We start from the raw sequence: 23,644 nt of genomic DNA, 5'->3' as shown, positions 1-23,644 counted from the left end.
AGGCCATTCAGCCCATCTAGTTATCTCTACCATTTCATCACGGTGATCCATTTTTCTCCTCAGCCCCAATCTCCTGCCTTCTCTCTCTATCCCTTCATGCCCTGGCTAATCAAGAGCCTGTTGATCTCCACTTTAAATATATTCAGTGATGGCCTCCACAGCCGCCTGTGGCAGCAAGTTCCACAGACTCACCACCCTCTAGCTAAAGAAATTCCTCCTCATCTCTGTTCTAAAAGGATGCCCCTCTATTCTGATTCTGTGTCCTTTGGTCCTAGTCGCTCCTGCCAAAAGGAACATTTATAAGTGTTGTACTGTTTAACAAATTCGAATATTTTTCACACTCACTGGCAGAAAGCAGTATAGCAGCTAAACTAACGGTTTATCACCTCTCTCATTTTTCATTAGCACATTACCCACATGATGTAATTGTTTTAATTGTAGCCTAGTAACTAATTTATCTCTCTTTAAAGAATTTTTCTCATCTATAAAAGTGATATACTTTTCAGAAGTGCCATTTTAGCGTTGTTTCACAGTTGAAAAGCAGGATTTATGAACATTTGGAGAGGCGCAATACGATTAGGAATAGTCAGCATGGCTTTGTCAAAGGCAGGTCGTGCCTTATGAGCCTGATTGAATTTTTTTGAGGGTGTGACTAAACACATTGATGAAGGTAGAGCAGTAGATGCAGTGTATATGGATTTTAGCAAGATATTTGATAAGGTAGCCCATGCAAGGCTTACTGAGAAAGTAAGGAGTTTGTGGATCCAGAACTGGCTGGCCCACAGAAGACAAAGAGTGGTTGTAGACGGGTCATATTCTGTATGGAGTTCGGTGACCAGTGGTGTGCCTCAGGGATCTGTTCTGGGACCCCTGCTCGTCATGATTTTTATAAAGGACCTAGATGAGGAAGTGGAGGGATGGGTTAGTAAATTTGCTGATGACACAAAGGGTAAGACTCTTGGCAGTTTGGGGGATCAGGGGGATCTTGGGGGCTGAGTCCACAGGATACTCAAAGCTGCTGCGCAGGTTGACTCTGTGGTTCAGAAGGCATACAGTGCATTGGCCTTCATCAGCCGTGGGATTGAGTTTAGGAGCTAAGAGGTAATGTTGCAGCTATATAGGACCCTGGTCAGACCCCACTTGGAGTACTGTGCTCATTTCTGGTCACCTCACTAAAGGAAGGACATGGAAACCATAGAAAGGGTGCAGAGGAGATTTACAAGCATGTTGCCTGGATTGGGGAGCATGTCTTATGAGGATAGGTTGAGTGAACTCGGCCTTTTCTCCTTGGAGCGGTGGAGGATGAGAGGTGACCTAATAGAAGTATATAAGATGGTGAGAGGCATTGATCATGTGGATAGTCAGAGGCTTTTTCCCAGGGCTGAAATGGTTGCCACAAGAGGGCACATATTTAAGGTGCTTGGGAGTAGGTACAGAGGAGATGTTAGGGGTAAGTTTTTTACGCAGAGAGTGGTGAATGCATGTAATGGACTGCCAGCAATGGTGGTGGAGGTGGATACGATAGGGTCTTTTAAGAGACTCCTGGATAGGTACATGGAGCTTAGAAAAATAGAGAGCTATGGGTAATTTCTAAGGTAAGGACATGTTCGGCACAGCTTTGTTTGTTGAAGGGCCTGTATTGTGCTGTAGGTTTTCTATGTTCCTAACTGTTTATTTAGTTTGCTTAGTTTGTTTGCACTCTAAAATAAACTGAAATCTTAAAATTAAGACTACTCATCATTCCTTACTCCCAGACCAACCCTAAGGATCAGGAGTTATTAGAAATCAAACAGTGGAAAACCCGATTCAGTTATAGGAGAGGAATGGCCTGCAGAGGAAGTTTCAAAGTGTTTAACTGCACGTTATTTTTGTGTCTTGGAGGGAGGGGATGAAGAGGATCAAGACCACGTGAGTGGTGAGAAAAAAAAGATTGAAGAGAATTGAGGAGTGATGATAATTGGAGGAAAAAGTAATTTTGCAGTTAATGAGTAGGAAACGAAGTCGAGGATTGTTGGTGTGGATATCGTGACGGGCTAGGAAGGGAATTAAAGCCTAGTGGGCAGTTACATTCCCTGGTACTGATAATATTTTAACACCCACCACAAGGCTTTAATTCTCCCTATGAGAATATAGTCTGTGTTCCAGAAGGCCATTGTAATTAGTTTTGGAAACTTGCACTAAATTTCCGGTGTCTACTTGTGGTGAATATGCACGGTACAGGATAGGAGCAAATGTTGAAAGCAGCGAAGAATGAGTAAGCTGTGGAGAAAATGAAGCTGTACTCTTGCATCCTTTGCTAACAAACAGTGTTATCGCGACCTGCAGTTTTGTAGGTTGAACATAGCTTAGTGGGAAATAGTTTGGTGCTGTAATTTTAGTTATGGTCTGATTTATAAAGCATTTTTTGTCATCCTAAATTGGTATGTTGCATAATGGTTATGGGTTAATCGGGTTTACTGTATGGTGGCTGTATATGGATTAACATATGAGGGGAGCGTTTGGCGGCTGTGGGTGTATACTTGCTGGAATGTAGAAGAATGGGGGAAGAGGATTTCATCAAAACCTATCAAATATTGAAAAACCTAGGTAGAGTGGATGTGGACAGGATGTTTCCTATAGTGGGGAAATTCTAGGACCAGGGGATACAGCCTCAGAATAGAGATACATGCCTTTAGAACAGAGATGAGGAATTTCTTCAGCCAGATGGTGCTGAATCTGGAATTTTTGGCCACTGATGGCTATGGAGGCCAAATCATTGGGCATATTTAAAGCAGTGGTTGATAGGTTCTTGATTGGTAAGGGCGTCAAAGATTACAGGGAGAAGGCAGGAGAATGGGGTTGAGAGGGACAATAGATCAGCCATGATGGAATGTTAGAGCAGACTTGCTTGGCTGAATGGCCTAATTCTACTCCTGTGCCTTATGATCTTTTGCTACTGTGTACTTGGGATTTCATTGCACATTCCCCTAGTTGTTACAGTTCTCTAATCTTAAAGCTCTCCCTGACCATTTGTATTACGTTAATAACCATTTTACTTCTGGCTATATACTTCTGAATAATTGCAGAAGAAGAAATTAGTTTAATTAGTTGAATATTTTGTTTCACAAAGCTTAACATTTTAAAATACGCAGTAAAAACAATTGGATCCATAGGAACATTAATTTTCCCCTCTTCCCACACCCCTTCCATCTCCTTCATTCAAGACTGCATGATTGTTTGGCAAAAAGAGGACAATAGGTTCTCCACTCTTCCAATTGGTTGGCTTTTATTTCAGTAAGACTGACCATTTCAATTAGTTCAAAGGCCAAAGAGAGGACCAGAATTTTTCATTCATGCATAATGTGTACAACAGATTCTCAGAAATTCATTTTGTCTTGTCATAGAAATAAAACTGGTCACAATGTGTCAATACAGCTTGGCAGAACTGGGCACATTTGTTGACTGCTGATTTTTGACTCTTGCCAGAATTGTTGATGAAAAGCCTTGTTTTTAGGTGGGGAAAAGGATTTAAAATCCTGACACAAAATTCTGCAGGAACCAGCAGGTCAGGCAGTATCTTTGGAGAGGAATAAACAGTTGACGTTTCAGGCTGAGATCCTTCATCAGGATTGATTTACTGATGACAACATCTCAGTCTGTAACATCGACAGTTCATTCCTCTCCATAGATGCTGCCTGGCTTGCTGTGATCCTCCAGAATTTTGTGTGCATTGCTTTGGATTTCCAGCATCTGCAGAATCTCTTGTGTTTAAAACCATAAAATGGTCAGTATACTCTTGTTGACAAGGAGGATGTTAATTTTTTCCCCTTTACTGTCAACTTGATGTTGGATCTCTGCTTAATTTCTGATCCTTGGGGTTCTTCGGGAGTCAAAAACGGCGAACAGTCTTAATTCCAAGATTACAATTTATTTTAGACTACAAACATACAAACAAATACAAAGCAAACTAAATAAAGAGCTGAGAAATTATGCTGAGAGGGAAATTAATGCTAAAGGGTGTAAGACAAAGGAAAGAAGATGGTGCTTCTGAAAAAATTTATCACTTTCACAGATGAGAGAAGGGAAATTCCTTGGATAGGAATGAATTAGCTAACAGGCTACATAATTAAAACAATCACATCATGTGGGTGATGTGCTAATACTTAGCCAGTGAAAAATGAGAAAGGAGAGAAGCTGTCAGTTTAGCTGCTTTATGGCTTTCTGCCAGTAAGTGTGAGAAATACACGAATTTGTTAAAAAATACAAATCTTATATTTAAAAAAAAAGTAGTGGTTTCCAGCATTACCAAGAGAAGAAATTAAGAAAAACGCACACAAAGTGCTGGAGGAACTGAGCAAGTCAGGCAGCATCTATGGAAAAGAGTATTTCAGTCTGAGACCCTTCATCAGGACTTGAAAGTATGGGGAGAAGTCAGAGTAAGAAGTTGGGGTGGGGTGAAAGAAGTACAGGGTAGCAGGTGATGGGTGAAACAGGGGGAGGGGGTGAATCTGATAGGAGAGGGTAGAAGACCATGGAAGAAAGGGAAGGGGGAGGAGCATGAGAGGAAGACGATGGCAGGTAAAGTGACAGAAGGAAAAATGGGAATGGGGAATAGCGAAGGTGGTGGGCAATTACTGGAAGTTCGAGAAATCGATGTTCATGCCATCAGGTTGGAGGCTACCCAGACGGAATGGAAGCTGTTACTCCTCCGACCTGGCTGTGGCCTCATTGCAGCAGTAGAGAAAGCCGTGGACTGACACGTCAGAATGGCCAACCTGCTGACTTCCTCCAGCATTAAAGGTGATAAACCGTTAGTTTAGCTGGCAGAAAGCAGAATAACTGAGTGTGAAAATTACACGAGTTTGTTAAAAAGTACATATCTTATAAAAAGTGGTATTAAAAAGAAAACAGTGGTTTCCAACATTACCAGCGTCAGAAATTAAGAACAAGGCCTCTAACCAACTTCCTTTCAGTATGTCAAATAGACATGAATTATGTGAATCCATTAACTGCAACTTTAAAGTAGATGTTTTTTTGTTTCCCTGCCCAGTAATCCAAAAATATTCCAAAAATCTTGCCAGAAAGTTCAGTGGTTATTGAGTTACTATGGACCCTGTCAGTTTTCCAAACCCTTGTTTTTGCAAGATGTGGAATTAGTGACAAAACAGAGAAGAATGCAGAAAATATTGCTTTTGGGTTGTATATTTAGTATTGCATTGCTGCTGAGGTTACTGTTAAAGCTGGGGATAGTGACCACTACCACCAGGCATGCAGTGGGACTGCAGCTGCATGTGAGCAGTGCCTTAAACTTGGAGCAGCTTTGTTTAAAGTACAGTACTGTAGTAATTTTATGTATTGCACTGTACTGCTGCCACAAAAAAATTATGACTTGTGTGAGTAATGATAAACCTAATTCTGATATGGGTCTTGGTTGTGGACTGAGAATGAGAAGGGGACAGGGAGAGGGAAATCATGGTTGGGAGAAGGGGGAGGGGAGGGCGTGGAAAGCACCAGAGAGATATTCTATAATGATCAATAAAGCAATTGTTTGGAATCAAGTGACCTTGCCTGGTGTCTCAGGGCTGGGTGTGTCTGTGCCCATGCCACCCCCTCTCCCCCCCCCCCCCCCAGCATGGTGTTCCACCCTCACCATTCCCAACATCCTTTGCTCCTGCCAGATTTACAAACACTCTCTGCTCCACGATGACAAATACAGTACTGTGCAAAGTCCTAGCCAGCCTAGCTGTATATATGTACCTATGAGTTTTGCATAGTACTGTAGTTTTGCTCGGATTTAATGTCCCAGTGACATATTTAAATATTCAATTAATGTGATTTTAATGCATAGGTCATATGGGATTTAGAAAATTCCAAGCAGAGCTGTGGGCAGAGGATATCACATTCATGCAGGGATTGTTTGCATTAAGTGGGTAACATAGCAGCATGCCTTTGATTTTAATCAGCATCAAATTTTTGCAATGCCATATTCAAAGTTTCAAAGTACATTTAATATCAGAGTATGTATATAATATACAACCTGAAATTTGTCCTCACAGACATCCACAAAACAAAGATACACCACAGAACGATGGAAACCTTGAAGCCCCCTCCCCTTCGCACAAGCAGCAACAAAAGCATTAATGCTGCCACTTCAACCCCCACCCCCACCTGCACCGGCAGAAGCACCAAGCCCTCCAGAGTCCATCAGACAACAGTTCACAAACCAGCACTTCGGTATCTCAGACAGGCTGTTTCTCTAACAAGGGAGATGAAGTTCCCTGCTGCAACAACGAGAGCAGAGACCAACTCTCTGCTCCAGTGCTGCACTCTTTTGCGTCACTTCTCCAAGCCTCCCGTCTTAAGGACTGACAGGCTCTCACTCTCTTCATGTCCCCCTATTGGATTTAGAAAAGTAAATCTTGTTCCCTTTCTCCAGGTTTAAGAAACAATATATTTGCAAGCAAGTTTGGCAAGATTTTAAAACATTGTAGAGGTTAGTTTGGTTAACAAAGGAGGTGGAGAGTAATGTTATATTGCAAAGGAGGGCATACAAAGTGACTAGGAGGTTTTTGCATCATGCATGAATGATGAAGCAGCTCACAAGGGTGAAAATTGATTTTTAAAGAGCTTCATGTGTGATATCAGAAATTTCTGTGGCTATATAAGAAAGCAGCTAAGGCAAACATCTGGAGAATGAGACTGCTTGCTTGATAAAGAAATGGCTGTTGTGTCATACCAATGATTTTTTTTTTGCATCACTCTGCCATGGAGGGCACCTGGATCAAGAACAGTTACTACCCTAGAACCATGAAGCTCTCGAACAAAAGGGGCTCACTTTAGGTCTCTTTATCTCATTATCTGATGTTTCTGTTACTTACTGCTGTTTATTTATATTTGCATTTGCACAGTTTGCTGTCTTCTGTACTCTGGTTGATCTTTCATTGATCTTGTTATAGTTACTGTTCTATAGATTTGCTGAGTATGCCCACAGGAAAATGAATCTCAAGGTAGTATATGGTGACATATATGTACTCTGATAATAAAATTTACACTGAACTTTTGAACTTTGAAATATTCCGAAGGTTACAGGCAGGCTCAATTCAAGAAATTTGTAAAAAAAAAAAAGATGAAATTACGAACGTAAATAAATAAATCCCAATTGCAAAGGATGAGGTATCAGAGAAATCCATGTGGCTAAAGGCAGATAAATTGTTGGGATCCGATGGATTTTTTTTTTTAAGGATGTGACGACAAAAGTAGTGGGCCCGTTGGTCGAAAACTTTTCGAAACTTTCCAAATTTTGGGAGAGCATCAGAAGGTTAGGAAAATGGTCAGTGGTGGTTCCTCCCAGAAAGGGAGGAAGACAGGAAGGCAGGGCAATGAGTTTTACATCTGTTGGCAGGATGCTAGAGTCAGAACAAAAGGGAAATGACTAATCACTTGGGGAAGCTGTAAATTATTAAACATAGTCAAAGTAGTTTTATGGAAGGTAAATCATGTTTGATAAATTGGATTGAATTCTGTGAGGACGTGGCAATGAGAATTGATAAAGATATTTGAAAGGCATTTGAGAAGGTGGCATGTCGTGCTAGCCTCCTGAGAGCCCAAACCTACTGGAGGAAGTTCAAAGTAAATTTATTATCAAAGCACATATATGTCACCATGTACAATCCTGAGATTCATCTTTTTTTTTGTGGATATACTCAATAAATCTACAATAGAATAATAACCATAATAGAATCAATGAAAGACTGCACTAACTTCGACATAATAATGAATAGATAAATAATATTGAGAACATGAGATGACGACTCCTTGAAAGTGAGTCCATAGATTGTCGTTCAAGAGCCTGATGGTTGAAGGGTAGTAACTGTCCCTGAACCTGATGGCAGCAGTAAGAAGAGAGCATGACCTGGGTGGTGGTGATCCCTAATGATGGTTGCTGCTTTCCTGCAACAGCGCTCTGTGTAGATATGCTCAATGGTGGGAGTAGTTTACAAAAGATAGGATGGCATATTTAAGTGCTCCAATAAAGATTTTGGTTACTTGGGGAAAGTAACGAATAATTATACCAAATTTATTTTGAATCCCATGGAGCTTGTGGAAACCTTCCAATAACCAGGCGGTTCTCTTCTTTTTTTTTTCTCTTTCTTTCCTTTTAGGTAGGACTATATATGGGGGGGGGGAGGGTTAAGGGGAGGGTGGGTGGGTAGATTTTATCTTTTCATGTATTCTTTTTGAAAATTTAACAAAAATTATATTTAAAAAAAAATGGTGGGAATAGCAGAGGGCTTTACCCTTGAAGGACTGAGCCGTATCCACTACTTTTTGTAGGACTTTCCATTCAAGGGCAATGGTGTTTCCATACCAGGCTGTGATGCAGTCAGTCAATATATTCTCCATTGCACATCTATTGAAGTTTGTCAAAGTTTTAGATGTCATGCAGAAAGTTCATAAACTCCTAAGGAAGTGTCAGCATGGACAGAAAAATGTCTGTCACGCTAGGGAGGAATAGATGGGTTCTTTCAGGCTGGAGGGATGTAACTAGAGGAGTATCCCTGTGATTGTTTCTTGGCCTCAATTGATGACTATTTGCATTAATGACCTAGAGGGGAAAACAAAATATAAAGTTTCCAAGCTTGCTGACAGTGTGAAAGGAAGCAGAAGGGGTTGTTGTGATGAGGGCACAGTGATTCTAGAACAGAATGGATGCTGGGTGATGTTCCAAAAAACTAACGACTGAAGTTTAATGCAGGAAAGTCTGTAGTTTCATGAGGAAAATCAAAAACCAGATGTTTTAAATGGAAAGTGACCTGAAGTAAGTGAAGTTCAGATGGATCTGAGTGTTCTATTGTGTGAGTTTCAAAAGGTTAACAGGATGTCGGTGAGGCTACAGCTGAAATACTGAGTGTTTTGGTCCCTTTACTAGTGGCCAATCAAACGAACCAGTGCCACTGCTGGCAAACTAGCACAAGTTGTTATCATTGTATGACACGCCTTCCAATCATACAGTAATAATGTTCCACAAAGTGGAAGAAAATGAACTGACCCTTTATTAGCAATTTGTGAAACAAACAATCTTGAAGCGATGTAACTAAGTGGTCAACAAAAGACATGACACCCGGCGGTCCCCAGAACCAAATTAAACTGCCCAGAACAAAGCATGCATATGTAACTTATTCCCTTTGCTTTTACAGTGCCCCCCCCCACCCGCCCGCCCCAAATCCACATGTCTGGTTACCATAATAAACACTCAACAGAATACACTGCAGATACAAAACACATGCATGGCATCTACAGTAGTATTGGAGTCCAAAGTAGATTCATCAGGCTAATTCGTGGAATGAGAGGATTGTCCTATCAAAAAAGAAGCTGGACCAGGGATTCTCGGCCATTTTTTTAATGCCATGGGCCAATGCCATTAAGCAAGGGTTTGGGGACCCCTGCTGTGGATAGTTTCAGTTTGAATTCTTCGAGTTTTGAAGAATGAGGGGTGACACAAGATCCTAATGGGGAGGGGGGTGGTTGTGGTACTGGGCAGGTAATATGTTGAGATGTTTTCACTAGTGGGAGAGCCCCAAATAAGGGGACATGGTTTTCAATGGCAATATACTGTGTAACTACATGTAGAACAGTACAGGTTCTTTGGCCCACAATATTGCTCTAACCCTTTAACCTAGTTCAACATCAATCTAACCCTTCTGTCCCACATGTCCCAGCATTTTTCGATCATCCATATGCTTATTTAAGTTTCTTAAATATCCCCAATGTACCTACTCCTACCAACAGGCCTGGCAGGTCCATCACCTCGTCAACTGAGGTGGACAAAATTTCTCCTCGGGAAGGTAACGAACCTTAGAAATTTGTTGCACCCCCCCCCCCCTCACTATCACCACAAAGGATCCAAGGATGGTGAAGAACAGATCATTAGGTAGATTTTAAGGTGGAGGTGGATTGAAAGATCGAGGAATTGAGGGCTTTGGGGTAATGATAGTGAATGATTTGAGCGTCTGGTGGACTACTATATATTGTTCGAATCCTGTGAGTTGAATTTTAAAACTGAGCAACTGAGTTTAAAAGAATTCTACCTCACCGATTCCCTTGAGGTCATACTTGCTCTCGTGGCACAGCGCAAATTACAGCTGTCACATTAGTAGTGTTAAAATCAATTATTCCTCAGGCTTTCTAACCTTAAAATTTTGGTCCAATTTAATTTTAGGTATTCATTTGTTCCATTTAATGTCGCTCATTCATAATTCTGGAAGTACAACTTTAGATTGTTTACTGATTTGCCAAATGTGGTTTTAATTTTATTTTGAAATAACAGATCAAAGACAAGATTGGTATTATCCTTATTAAATGGGTGTAAAATACTTTTGAGATTTTTAATGAGATAGTTAACTTCTGAAAAGGTGACAGAAGTAACAACTTCAGTGAGAGCGATACGTTTACTGACTTGCTCATGATATAATTGTTTGGTACTGTTTTAAAGCTGAGGTTTGTTTGAAATTCATGATTTCATTTGGAATTTGATTTTCATTTAAATGTTTTCCATTGTTTGTTGTCTAACAGTTTTATTTTCCTTCTCTCCATCTGCATGTTTTGTGCATGGTGCATGCTGTGCCGAATCACCAACTGCACCAAAATGCTGCCCTCCTTTTTCCCCTTGTTTTCCCCCTCCATTCCTCCCTACCTCCGATTTACCCCCCCCCCCCCCCCCACTGTGTGCGCACACATCATGTCACCTGCATACCTGCATGCTCTGGTCTGCACCGTGATCTCGTATAGGACCATAGCGGGAAACTGGGACCTGAAGAGTTTAAAGCCTGCCTTATCAGCTTGGGCTACGATGTTGGAAATGACCAGCAGGTATAGATGATTTGAATGAATTACGAGTCCGTCAATAGCTAACTATGTTTTTTTTTTCCTCCACTTCTCTCCTGGATTCTGTGTCCTGGCCTTTCCCCGAATTCCTTTTTAAATTACCCTCACCTATTCTTTTACATTTGTGTTTTCTTTTCCTCCTCCTCTGGATTTGGTTCTGTACCTGTCTCGTCTAATATGTAAACCCTTGTTCATGGTACCATGCCCTCTGTGTGCATGTATTTTTCTCCTGCTCGCTCCTGTTGGAGTAGAAGCGAACCGGGCTGATGGACGCTGATGATTTCCGGGCTCTGCTTATCTCTACGGGCTACAGTCTGGTACGCTTCCTGTTCCTCCTTCACATCTCCAGCCGGCAATACCTGGCATTTGACCTGTGTTCAGTAAATCTCTTGTAAAGGTAGTCCTACTCTCAGTCACACCGTAAAATTTCTGTGTGCCCAATCCATAGGTAGGTTTCAGATTGGGCAGTAATTTGTAACTTCGACTGGCCAGATGAATTATTCCAAAGTATCTCACACTGGGTTAATCTTTCAAAGCATTCCCAGGTTTTGTTCTTGAGATCTACTGAAAACGAGGCAATTGGTTTTAGTGTGCAGATATTTTCTTCCACTTCACTTAAACATGCAGTTTCTGCTCTGCAGATGAGTGATGGTATAAGAGGAAATTTGAGGTTGAATGAAGCAGAAAATACAGCAAAAATTTAATCCAAGACATCTTACTGTCAAACCTCTCTCAATTGCTGAATAATTTTGAAGTTACATTTTTTTGCCCAAGTTCTTGGTCATCTTTGCCTACATCAAATAAGCTGAATCCCTCTCTAATTTCTGGAAATGTAGTCATTTTGGTTCCAGACATTCATATCATGTTTTGGCACTGACCGTTACATGAATCTATTGGCTGGTTGCTTTGGTGACAATCTATAAAGATTTTTCAGAAGTAAGGTGAAGCTGGAATCATAGTGCGATTCCCAAATAGAATTACTCTCTAAAATTGTACTTGAAATGCGAGGTGAGAAAAGCTACCTGCTCAGTATGGATTTCCTGATGACTAGAAACATAGAAAATAGGTGCAGGAGTAGGCCATTCGGCCCTTCAAGCCTGCACCGCCATTTATTATGATCATGGCTGATCATCCAACTCAGAACCCTGCACCAGCCTTCCCCCCCATACCCCCTGATCCCCGTAGCCACAAGGGCCAAGAAGGCAAAGAATACTCAAGATATGGATTGGGGAAACTCAGTTTCAGTTTCTGTTTCACGCCCAGGTTCAAAAGTACATTTATTATCAAAGTATGTATAAATTGTACGACCTTGAGGTTCATTGCCTTTAGGCAGCCATAAAGCAAGAACCCCGGAAGAACCCAGTTTAGAAAAAGAGCAACACCCAATGCACAGAGAGAGGGGAAAAAAACAAATCATGCAAGCAACAGCATTCAGAACAAAAGTAAATCCATAGACAGCACTGATTTTTCATGGAATTCAACCTCTGTATTCTCAAACAAAGGACAAATTATGTTGAGAAATTTGGATAAAAAGTGGCAAAAAATTTGGGGGGTAGAAAATAGAATATTCATTTCAGTGTGGCAGTGACTAGTCAAGAGTTGCCTATTTTCCATAAAATCTTGGCATAGCTTCCGTTCAAAGTCAACTGCAGTCTTGGATCCCTCAGCCGCAAGTTCCAAATGAGTGCCAGCTGTGTGTGCCCTTGGTGCATTAAATTTGACCTGCCTAGTTTCCCATGTCATGATGGCAAGGAAATAATTCTACAATTTACCTCTTGCCTTCTTTTTTGCCACACACTTGTTTTAGTACAAAGAAGATTTGCTAGGCTTGAGTCCTGGGATGAGAGGGTTGGCCTAGCAAAGAACTAAATAGTTTGCACCTGAACTCCGAGAGATTAATCTTATTCAGACATCAGATCCCAAGGGCTTTGACAGAGTGGATATTGGGATTTTTTTTTTTACAAGTGGGAGAATCTCAAACAAGGGCACATACTTGATAGGAGCTGGTCATTTAAAACTGAGATATGTTGAAATCCCTTCTTTCAGTCTTGAATTCTTTAATGTCTTGAACTCTCCACCTGTGAGAGTGGTGGAAATTAGTGTTCAGTGGAGGTGGATAAAGATTTGAGGAATGGAGGGGCGTGAAGAAAAAGCAGAAGTGTTGAGGCAAGCCTATTTCAGTCGTGATCAGATTAAATGGGGTAGGATTGAAGGGCCTGGGGCCTACTTCCATTTTCTGTGTTTCACTTCACTGCTGTTTTCCCCCAGGGTGAAGCTGAGTTTGCGCGCATAATGGGCGTTGTTGCCCCCAACAACACCGAGGAAGTATCATTCCAAGCCTTCATTGACTTCATGTCACAGGAGACAACAGACACCGATACAGCTGAACAAGTCATGGCCTCCTTCAAGATTTTGGCAGGCGACAAGGTAAACGATTGTAGTTGAAAAGTTCCAAGAGAACTTGCTGCAAGGTAGAATAATCTGTTTTAAAAGTGAAACATGTTTGGAAAGGCACATTTTCTTCTGTTGAATTACTAATCCATTTGAAATTCGCACCCAGACGGCAAAGGTTAAAATTATCCGTAAGCCTTTACAGACAAGCTGAAAGTGCTGAACAGACTAATGGGTTTTTGAAGTAAAACGCTAATCTTTTGTGAAGTGGGGATCTGCTGTCAGCCGCACCGTCTCTTATCAGTGTATTAAAAGTGCTGATTTATTAACTGTTGCTTTGGAGACCAAATACCATCTTTGAAGTTAAGCTATATATATATATATATATATATATATATATATATATATATATATATATATATATAAAAAAATCCCTTTGATTTAAAGGTGATTTGGAGGACAGCTCCCGGCCTGAATATTGTTGTTGCTTGATGTCTTCAACTGTCCCAACAGGTTTGGTTTGGTTCAATTAAATGACTATCTGAACCTTGTAGAAAAGCTTTTGCTCAGTTCTGTCTGGAGGCAGGGACAGAAACAAGCTTTCTGTGGTTTTGTGATGTGGAATTGTCACCACAGCAATGGGAGCAGTTGGTGGGTGGTCGCCTGTGCATATCACAAGTCCTGGTTATGTGATCACTGACGCCAGGCAGACAGTCTCTGAGGAGTATTGATAAAGGCTGGGGCCACCTATCTTGTAAAGACACTGCCCAGAAGAAGGCAATGGCAAACCACTTCTGTAGATCTGATGAGTATAGTTTATCACATATACATGGAAACATACAGTGAAATGTTTCATCTTCCGTCAAGTCAGATCAACAAGGATTGTGCTGGGAGCAGCCCGCAAGTGTCACCATGTTTCCAGCGCCAACATAGCTTGCCCACAACTGACTAACCCTAACTCGTATGTCCTTGGAATGTGGGAGGGAACTGGAGCACCCAAAGAAAACCATGTGGTCACAGGGAGCAAGTACAAACTCCTTACAGATATCGGCGTGAATCAAAGTCAAACCTCAAAGTAAATTTATTATCAAAGTACATATATGTCAGCACATACAACCCTGAGATCCTTTTCCTTGTGGGCATTCACAGTAAATCCATAAAATTAGTAACTATAACAGGATCAACAAAAGACCACCAAAGTGGGGTATTCCACCAGAGTGCAGAAGACAACAGACTGTGCAAGTATCCTGGCCCTGTAAGGCAGAGCGCTGACCCGTGACACTACCGTGCCACCCACCCGTTTCAACTACTGCAGACCTGCCAAAGACAGGGACTTGCAGGATCTCGGTTTCCAAGCTGGGATGGTGTGCAACTTGGAGATGATGTTGTTCCCAGGTCTCCGGTGCCGTCCTCAGTAGGAGAGCTTGTAGGTTTGGGAGGTGCTGCTACAGTGGTAGGCAAATAATAGCAGTTCATTTTGTTGATGCCTCTGCAGCCTCGCTACCTTGGCAGATTGAAAAAAATCATCGTTGTCATCATGTTGTGGGCAATCATGGTCTTTCTATGATCATTGTTCTTGGCAAATTTTTCTGCAGAAGTGGTTTGCCATGGCCTTCGTCTGAGCAGTGTCTTTACAAGGCGGGTGACCCCAGCCATTATCAATACTCCTCAGAGATTGTCTGCCTGGCGTCAATGGTCACATAACCAGGACTTGTGATCTGCACCGGCTGCTCATACGACCATCCACCACCTGCTCCCATGGCTTCATGTGACCCTGATGGGGGAGTGGTTAGGCGGACGCTACACCTTGCCCAAGGCTGACCTACAGACTAGCAGAGAGAAGGAGTGCTTTACACCTCCTTTGGTAGAGATGTATCTTCAGAATACTCCTGAGAGAGTGCCACATTGCCAGCAAGTGACAGTTGGGAAGAAGTATCTCACTGTCAGAGGTTTTCCTGTAGGAGCACAGCAATGCCAGAGAGGCATCTCACATCTGAGGGGTAGTCATGAGGGAGTGCTGCAGCACAGAGAGACAGTTCAGATGAAGTATCTAACTGACAAAGGTTCTCCTGAGAGAGTGCCACGTTACCAGAGAGAGACAGCTCAGAAGATGCACCTCACCATAAAAGAAAGGATGAATACATAGACTGCTTCTCCCAGGGTATAGGAGTCTATTACTGGAACGTGCATATGTAAGAGGTACCCGACGGGCAACTTCTTCATACGGAGGGTGGGGGATGTGTGGAACAAGCTGTGAGAGGAAATGATAGAAGCAGTCCTAATATTTAAAACATCCTTGGACAGGTAAATGGATAGGTGAGGTTTAGAGCAGGGGTTCCCAACCTGTGGTCCATGGACCCCTTGCTTAATGGTATTGATCCATGGCATAAAAAATATTGGGAACCCCTGATTCAGGGATCTGGCCCAAATACAGAAAAATGGACAATGCTTGAGGGTGTCTTGGTGGTGATGGACCAGTCAAAGGGCTTGCTTTAGTGCTGTCCCTTATCTCCCGACTCCTGCTGAAGAAGGGATAAAGATTAGCTTTATTTGTCAAATGTACATCGAAGCATACAGTGAAACACATTGTTTCTGTAAACGGCCAGCCCACTTGGGGCAGGAACAACTGTCGCCACACTTCCATCACCGACATAGCATTCCCACACTTCACTAACCCAAATCCATACACCTTTGAAATGTGGGAGCATCTACTCGGACACAGGGAACGTACGGATTCCTTATGGTCAGTGATGAGAATCGAACCTCGACCTTACAGCTGATACTGGAAGGTGTTTTGCTAACTGCTTACCTATCCAGTAGAAAAAGGTCATGGAGTAAATTGAGGGAAGATGTGAAATAGAACCACTTACTGCCCATTATGCTGCTGGTGTTTAGGGCAACAGTGAAGGTTCCCCATCTCTGGCAATAGCATCAGAATCACTGGCATATGTTGTCAACCTTCTTGCTTTGTCGCAGCAGGACAGTGCTAACATAGTAATAAAAATGTGAGTTAGTATAAGATATATATATATATAATTTAATTAGGACAAAAAGAACAAAAAATAGATAGTATACATGAGTTCATTGTCCATTTAGGAATCCGATGGCGGAGGGGAAGAAGCTGTTCCTGAATCATTGAGTGTGTGTCTTCAAGCTCCTGTACCTCCTTCCTGATGGTAGCAATGAAAAGAGAGAAGTTAGATTTGCAGGGGTAGAATTGGACGTAATAGATGGGGTCTGACAAGTTGCGTGAATTTTTTTTTCCAGAACTACATCACAGCAGAGGAGCTACGACGGGAGCTACCCCCAGACCAAGCTGAATACTGTATTGCCCGGATGGCTCCGTACAGAGGACCTGATGCAGTGCCTGGTGCTCTGGATTATATGTCTTTCTCCACAGCTCTGTACGGCGAAAGCGATCTGTAATCCAATCACAGTCTCTTTTCTTTCCATAGCCAGCCCACTCTTTTTTTTTAACTCCCCCAGAGCATGCGCGCGCACTCTCTCCTCCACCACCTTCACACAGCAGTGCGGTAAAGTGGCGGCTTGGAGTTGACATATATTCTTACCAAGGAACTCTTTACTGTACATTCCATAATGTGTCTTATCTTACTACTTTGTTAGTCTTAAATCTATGCAAACTTCCATTTTGCGTTTCTACACTGGGGTGCAGAACAGTGAAGCTTTTTATTTTCTCTGAACATTCTGCACGGTTGCACCATTCAGAGCACGTCAGCTATTAATCATAAGTGCCACATATGAATCTGTCTCATGAGAATTTGGCGGTTTTGATGTTAAGTTCTAAAAATTCCATAGGAAACTGGCTCCTTTGTATTTTTTCCAACACATACTCGATACTGTAAAACTAAATATTTTTGTATTTTGAATATTTAGTACTCCTGTTTTCACTTCCCACTTCCCTCCCTCCCTCTCCCCCAGCACTCCAAATCAAGGTGTGATTGAAGAGGTATTTAATCAATACTCTTCGACAACCAATATCTAGAATAACCCGCACCATTTATTGACGAGCACAATGCAATTTTTTAAAATCAATTAAGGTATTTAGTTCTACAGTGCAGTATATGCTTTAAAGGAGGTTTGGGGGGGTTGCCTGGCGACGTTTTTACTGAAAAATCAAGACTGATCTGATTTTTCTTTTGCGATTTCTCCGTCATTCAGTGTTCCAGCATCGCCCACACTGCCCTTGAGTCTAGGCTTCAAGAGTATTTGGACATGTGCTGAAAATGTGGCCTTTTTCTAGGGGGGGTGGAATAAATTTGCTGATGGTAGATATTAAACAGGTAATATGGCCATTTTTCTGATGGCTTCCTAACTAAACCACGGGACGGGAGAGGTCTAGCGGAGCCCTACGTTCCAGTATAATTGCTCACTATTTATTGTGATTAGCTTATTAAGATATTAAAATAACGTTGGGTTTCACTTACCGTTCTACAGTGAGCTTAGAAAGAGCGGCAGAGGCAGTGTGGAAGTAGAACAGATTGATGTAGGAGTTGGAGTGCTCTGCTACCACGTTATATTTCCACGGTAAGAGTGAGTAAGGCAATAAATGATGGTATTGTAGTACCCTCCTCCTGTACCCAGTGAAATCCCTGCATCGTGTTAAGCTGAAGTCTGAATCATTATTATGAATTGATTATAAAATAAAAGGAGATGGATATAAAATTGCTAGAATTCTGACCAAATCTGCTTAATCCTGAATCAAGAAATTGCAATTATTGTCAATGAATAGAGTCAGCCATGCAGATTGCACGGCCAGGAATGAACTTGGATGGAAATTTGAGATATGCCTACCAGAAGCACATCACAAAAGAGTCAGTTGTTGATTGACAGGGGGTGGGGGAGGGAGGTTTAAGTGCTGTGATTTAGTGTGGAGGTGAGCTGGGACTGTCTCAGTTGTGTCCTGACTTTTTCAGTGCAGTTGTTGATTGATGGGTTGGAGGGGTGGTTAAGTGCTGTGATTTAGTGTGGAGATGAGCTGGGACTGTCTCAGTTTGCATCCTGACAATTTCAGTGCAGTTGTGGAGCAAGCCCCATGCTGGAAGCTACAAGTGCAACCCTAACTGGCTGTGGTGATCTGTAACTTGACCCCCAAAATGAATTAAAATTGTGCACCAGGAGAGAATGTTTCCCCCACCAAGAGGCAAACTAGGTTATTATTTTTGAGGTAGGAAAAATATTTATCTCTCCATATTTAATCTTCGTGTATATACTGCAGTGATCTATAATTTGAATGACTGCCTTTTTAAATATTAAAAAATACAAAGCTGGGCTTTTTCTGTGAAGGTACTGTGTTTTTTTTTTGCAGGAAGAAGTCCTGGGAGAGGGTGGGGAGAGGCAGGGAAATGGGGGTGGGGGGCGGGGGCTTTTGTGGGTTTTATTTTTAATAGTTTTGATTCTCCTTGCTCCTGGGACCGAGACGTTGAATTATTGTCGCTGTGATATATAGGCTGGCCTTGACGGAGTGTATCTGCAGGTTTTGGTGGTAATGGAGGGGCTTCTGCTGTTTAGATTAATATGGGGATTTGCTATACAATATATATATCATCTGAAACTCTCATGGACTGTAATTACTGCTTAATTTTTAAAGAGGGAACATTCTCTGAAGAAAACATTTCAATGGACAAATGGAATTTTCTGAAATATTAGAGGTTTTGTCAATATGTCATACCCCTCTAGCCAGCTTGCCTTGGTAAGCAAGGGCTGCCTTTCTATATTTGATCTAAAGGTGTTTTCAGTGGGTTTCTGCTACCTTAGCCCTAGTAGATGAAATAAATCTTCACTATTTTTGAGAATAAGCTCCCAGACTCGTTATTTTAGACTTTTTGAAAGTGCATTCACTTCTCTTTCTCGTGATACAGAGCCTGTTCAAGTTCAGTATCACTAGTATCATGAAATCTGTTAAATTTGCGGCAGCAGTACAATGCAATACATATAGAAAAAAATAGAAAAATCTCAATTACAGTTTTTAAAAAATGTATATAGTGGTTAAATTAAAATATGTAGTGCAAAAATAGAAATTTAAAAAGTGATGAGTTGGTGTTCATGGGTTCAAAGTCCATTCAGAAATCAGATGGCAGAGGGGAAGAAGCTGTTCCTGAATCGCTGAGTGTGTGTCTTCAGGCTCCTGTTCCTCCTCGCGGATGGTAACAATGAGAAGAGGGCATGTCCTGGGTAATGCGTGTCCTTAATGATAGACACCGCCTTTTTGAGGGATTGCACCTTGAAGATGTCCTGGACACTATGGAGACGAGTGCCCATGATGGAGCTGACTGAGTTTACAACTCTCTGCAGCTTACCTTGATGCTGTGCAGGAGCCACTTCCCCACCTCATCCCAGACAGCTTGTTAGAATGCTCTCTACGTTTATTGTTATTCAACCGCAAAAATGTATACTGCCAAGCAATCTTCCAGACCAATGTGCACAGCACAGTACATATAATTCACAAACACACAAAATAATATTACTACAGGTAAATTAACAGATCATAAAATATATTCAAGAAGATTGATATTTAGCATAAGGTGCATTTACAACACAAGTCAACAATTTCACGCTACTGGCCAAGTAATGTGACTTGGGTGGCGATAGGAAGTGTGGTAGCCTCATGGCTTGGGGGATGAAGCTGTTTCCCATCCTAACAGTCAGGGGTTCCCAAACTTTTTTTTAATACCATGGACCAATACCATTAAGCAAGGGACCTGTGGACCCCCAGATTGGGAAACCCTGCTAACAGTCCTTGTCCTAATACAGTGGACCTCCTTGCTTGACAGTAAGGGGTCAAGGAGATTGTTGAACGGATAGGAGGGATTCTTGGCCCTGTGTACGCAGCACTCCTGATGGGTGGGAAAGAGACCCTGATAATCCTCTTGCAGTCCTTGCAATCGTTTTTAGGGTCTTGTGGTCAGATACCTTGCAAATCCCATACAGATGGTGATGGTAACATTCCAGGACATCATGGTATAGTTCAGCTGGAGTTCTGGTGAAACGACACTTCACCTCGGTGCTCCTTGCCTTCTTTACCACAGACTCAACCTGTAAATTAACCGCCTGGGAGTCTTGCACGAGGGCTCCCAACTCCTTCTGCACCTCTGATGTTTGGACTTTCTCTCCATTTAGATAATAGTCTACACTATTGTTCCTTCTACCAAATTACATTATCATACATTTCCCAACACTGTATTCCATCTGCCACATTTTTGCCCATTCTTCCAATTTGTCCAGGTCCAGCTGCAATCGCATTACTTCCTCAGCACTACCTGCCCCTCCACCTATCTTCATATCATCCGCTAACTTTGCCACAAATACATCATTTCTGTTATCCAAATCATTGACATACAATGTGAAAAGTAGCGGTCCCAATACTGACCCCTGAGGAACACCACTAGTCATTGGTAGTCAACCAGAAAAGGCTCCTTTTATTCCTGCTTGCTGCCTCCTGCCTGTCAGCCATTCCTCTATTCATGCTAGTATCTTTCCTGTAATGCCACAGGATTTTAACTTGCTAAGCAGCTTCATGTGTGGCAACTTATCAAATATCTTCTGAATATCCAAGTAAGTGACATCCATTACCTCTTCTTTGTCCACCCTGCTTGTTACTTCCTTGAAGAACTCTTAACGGATTTGTCAGGCAAGATCTCCCTTGACAGAAACCATGCTAACTTTTGAGTTATTTTATCATCGCTCACAGACCTTTGGCACACTGCACGCATCTTCCACAGTGAAGACTGATGCAAAGTACTTATTCAGTTCATCTGCTATTTCTTTGTCCCCCATTACTAGCTCACCAGCATCATTTTCCAGTGGTCCAAAATCAAGTCTGACCTCCCTTTTAATCTTTATATAACTGAAAAGACTTTTGGTATTCTGCTTTATATTATTAGCTAGTTTGCCCTCATATTTCATCTTTTCCCTTTTTATGGCTTTTTTCAGATGCCTTTTGTTGGATTTTAAAAGCATCCCAATCATCCAACTTTCCACTCACTTTTGCTACCTTGTATGCATTTCCTTGGCTTTTATCCAGTCCCTAACTTCCTTTGTCAGCCATTTAAGAACAACTTCTGTGGGACATATCTATCTTGCACCTTGTGAACTATTCCCAGAAACTTCAACCATTTCTGCCCTGTTGTCATCCCCACCAGTATCCTTCACCAATCCACTTGTGTAAGCTCCTCTCATGCCTTTGTAATTCCCTTTATTCCATGCAATACTGATACATGTGGCTTATGCTTCTCCCTCTCAACTTGCAGTATGAATTCAATCATATTATGATGACTGTCTCCTAAAGGTTCCTTTACATTAAGCTCTCTAATGAGATCTGGGTTATTACACAACTCCCAATCTAAGATAGCCTTTCCCCAAGCAGGCTCAAGCACAAGCTGCTCTAAAAAGCCATCTTATAAGCATTCTACAAATTCTCCCTATTGCAATCCAACACCAACCTGATTTTCCCAATCCCCGTGCATATTGAAGTCCCCCATTACTATTGTGACATTACCCTTATTACATGCCTTTTCCAGCTCCCATTGCAATCTCAACCCTGCATCTTGGCTACTATTTGGAGGCCTATATATGATTCCCACAATGCTGTTTTTATCCTTGCACACCCACTAGGATCCAAAATTCTCTGACCCTATGTCACCTTTTTCTAAAGATGTAATTCCATCTCTTACCAACAGAGACACACCACTGCCTATGCCCTCCTGCCTGTCCTTTCAATACAAAGTAGATCCCAACTATGGCCTTCTTTCAACCGTGACTCAGTGATGCCTACAACATCATACTGACCAATCTCTAATTGGGCCATGAGTTTGTCCACCTTATTCTGAGTGCCATGCGCATTTAAATACAACACGTTCAGTCCTGCATTCCTCACCCTTTTGAATTTTGCCTCTGTGGTACAATGTAACTCTTTGCTTTGTCTGCATTTGTCCCCAATCATTGGCTTGTTCTTCCTTACATTCATGTTAAGTCCATCATCTACTTGTAAACCTGCTGGCTCATTCTGGTTCCCATCCCCCTGCCATATTAGTTTAAACCACTCCCAACAGCTCTAGTATTGCCTGCAATAATATTGGTCTCTCTCAGAATCAAGTGCAACCCATCCCTTTTGTACATGATACACCTGACGCAGAAGAGGTCCTAATGATCGAAAGATCTGAATCCCTGCCCCCTGCTCAAATTCTTCAGAGATGCATTTATCTGCCACCGCATTCTATTCCTATCCACACTGTCGTGTGGCACAGGCAGCAATCCTAAGCTCATTACCCTTGAGGTCCTGCTTCTCAGCTTCCTTCCCAACTCCCTGTATTTTATTTTAAGGAACTCTTCCCATTTTCAGGATATTGAGACGGGCCCTTCAGGACTCTAGTCCATGCCCACCACCGTGTCCCATCTAAGCTAGCCACATTCTCCTGTGTTTGTCCCATTATTGCTCTACACGTTTCAAAGAACATTGCAGCACAGGTCCTTTGGCCCATGATGTTAGACAATATGATATAGAATTCAACCATTTGGCCCATCGAATCTGCTCCACCATTCCATAATGGCTGATCCATTTTCCCTCTCAGACCCAATCTCCTGCCTTCTTCCTGTATCCCTACCCGCCCTAACTAATCAAGAATCTATCAATCTCTGCTTAAATGTACCCAATAACTTGGCCACCTGTGGCAATGAATTCCACAGATTCACCACTCTCTGACAAAAGAAGTTCCTCATCTGTGTTCTAAGTGAACGTCCCTCTATTCTGATGCTGTGCCTTCTGGTCTTGGACTCGCCAACCATAGGAATTCACTCTGTATCAAGGCCTTTCACCATCCCTTCCCTTCCTGTCTTCTCCTATCATTTTGGATCTCCCCCTCCCCCTTCAACTTTCAAATCCCTTACTCACTCTTCCTTCAGTTAGTCCTGACGAAGGGTCTCGGCCTGAAACGTCGACTGCACCTCTTCCTAGAGATGCTGCCTGGCCTGCTGCGTTCACCAGCAACTTTTACGTGTGTTGCTTGAATTTTCAGCATCTGCAGAATTCCTGTTGTTTGCCTTTCAACATTTGATAGGTTTCAATGAGACTCCTCCACCCCCAGTTTTTGTGAATTCCAGTGAGTACAGGCCCAGAGCTATCAAACATTCCTCATTACTGTAAGTATATATGTATATTAAATAGGTTAAAAGAGTGCCAAAAATATAAATACTTTTAAAAAGTGAGTTATTATTTATGGGTTCAATATCCATTTAGGAATTGGATGGCAGAGGGGAAGAAGCTGTCCCTGAATCGCTGAGTGTGTGCCTTCCGGCTTCTGTAACACCTCCCTGATGGTAGCAGTGGGAAGAGGGCATTCTCTGTCTGATGGGGAATCCTTAATAATGGACATCA

The 23,644-nt window shown here is 42.0% G+C and overlaps 1 protein-coding gene across 1 annotated transcript in view; it reads left to right on the top strand.

Moving 5' to 3' along the window:
- The window catches only part of LOC140206178 (alpha-actinin-1-like), a 163,475-nt gene extending 144,405 nt beyond the window's left edge, over positions 1-19,070 (top strand). The window contains 3 exon segments of the mRNA XM_072274455.1: positions 10,768-10,848; positions 13,132-13,290; positions 16,522-19,070. Coding sequence (XP_072130556.1) covers positions 10,768-10,848; positions 13,132-13,290; positions 16,522-16,680 — 399 coding nt within the window. The 3' untranslated portion in view covers positions 16,681-19,070.
- Positions 19,071-23,644: the final 4,574 nt, after the last annotated feature.

The sequence above is a fragment of the Mobula birostris genome, chromosome 12, assembly GCF_030028105.1.
Source record: "Mobula birostris isolate sMobBir1 chromosome 12, sMobBir1.hap1, whole genome shotgun sequence".
Classification (NCBI taxonomy): domain Eukaryota; kingdom Metazoa; phylum Chordata; class Chondrichthyes; order Myliobatiformes; family Myliobatidae; genus Mobula; species Mobula birostris.
This window is presented reverse-complemented; position numbering and strand designations above follow the sequence as displayed.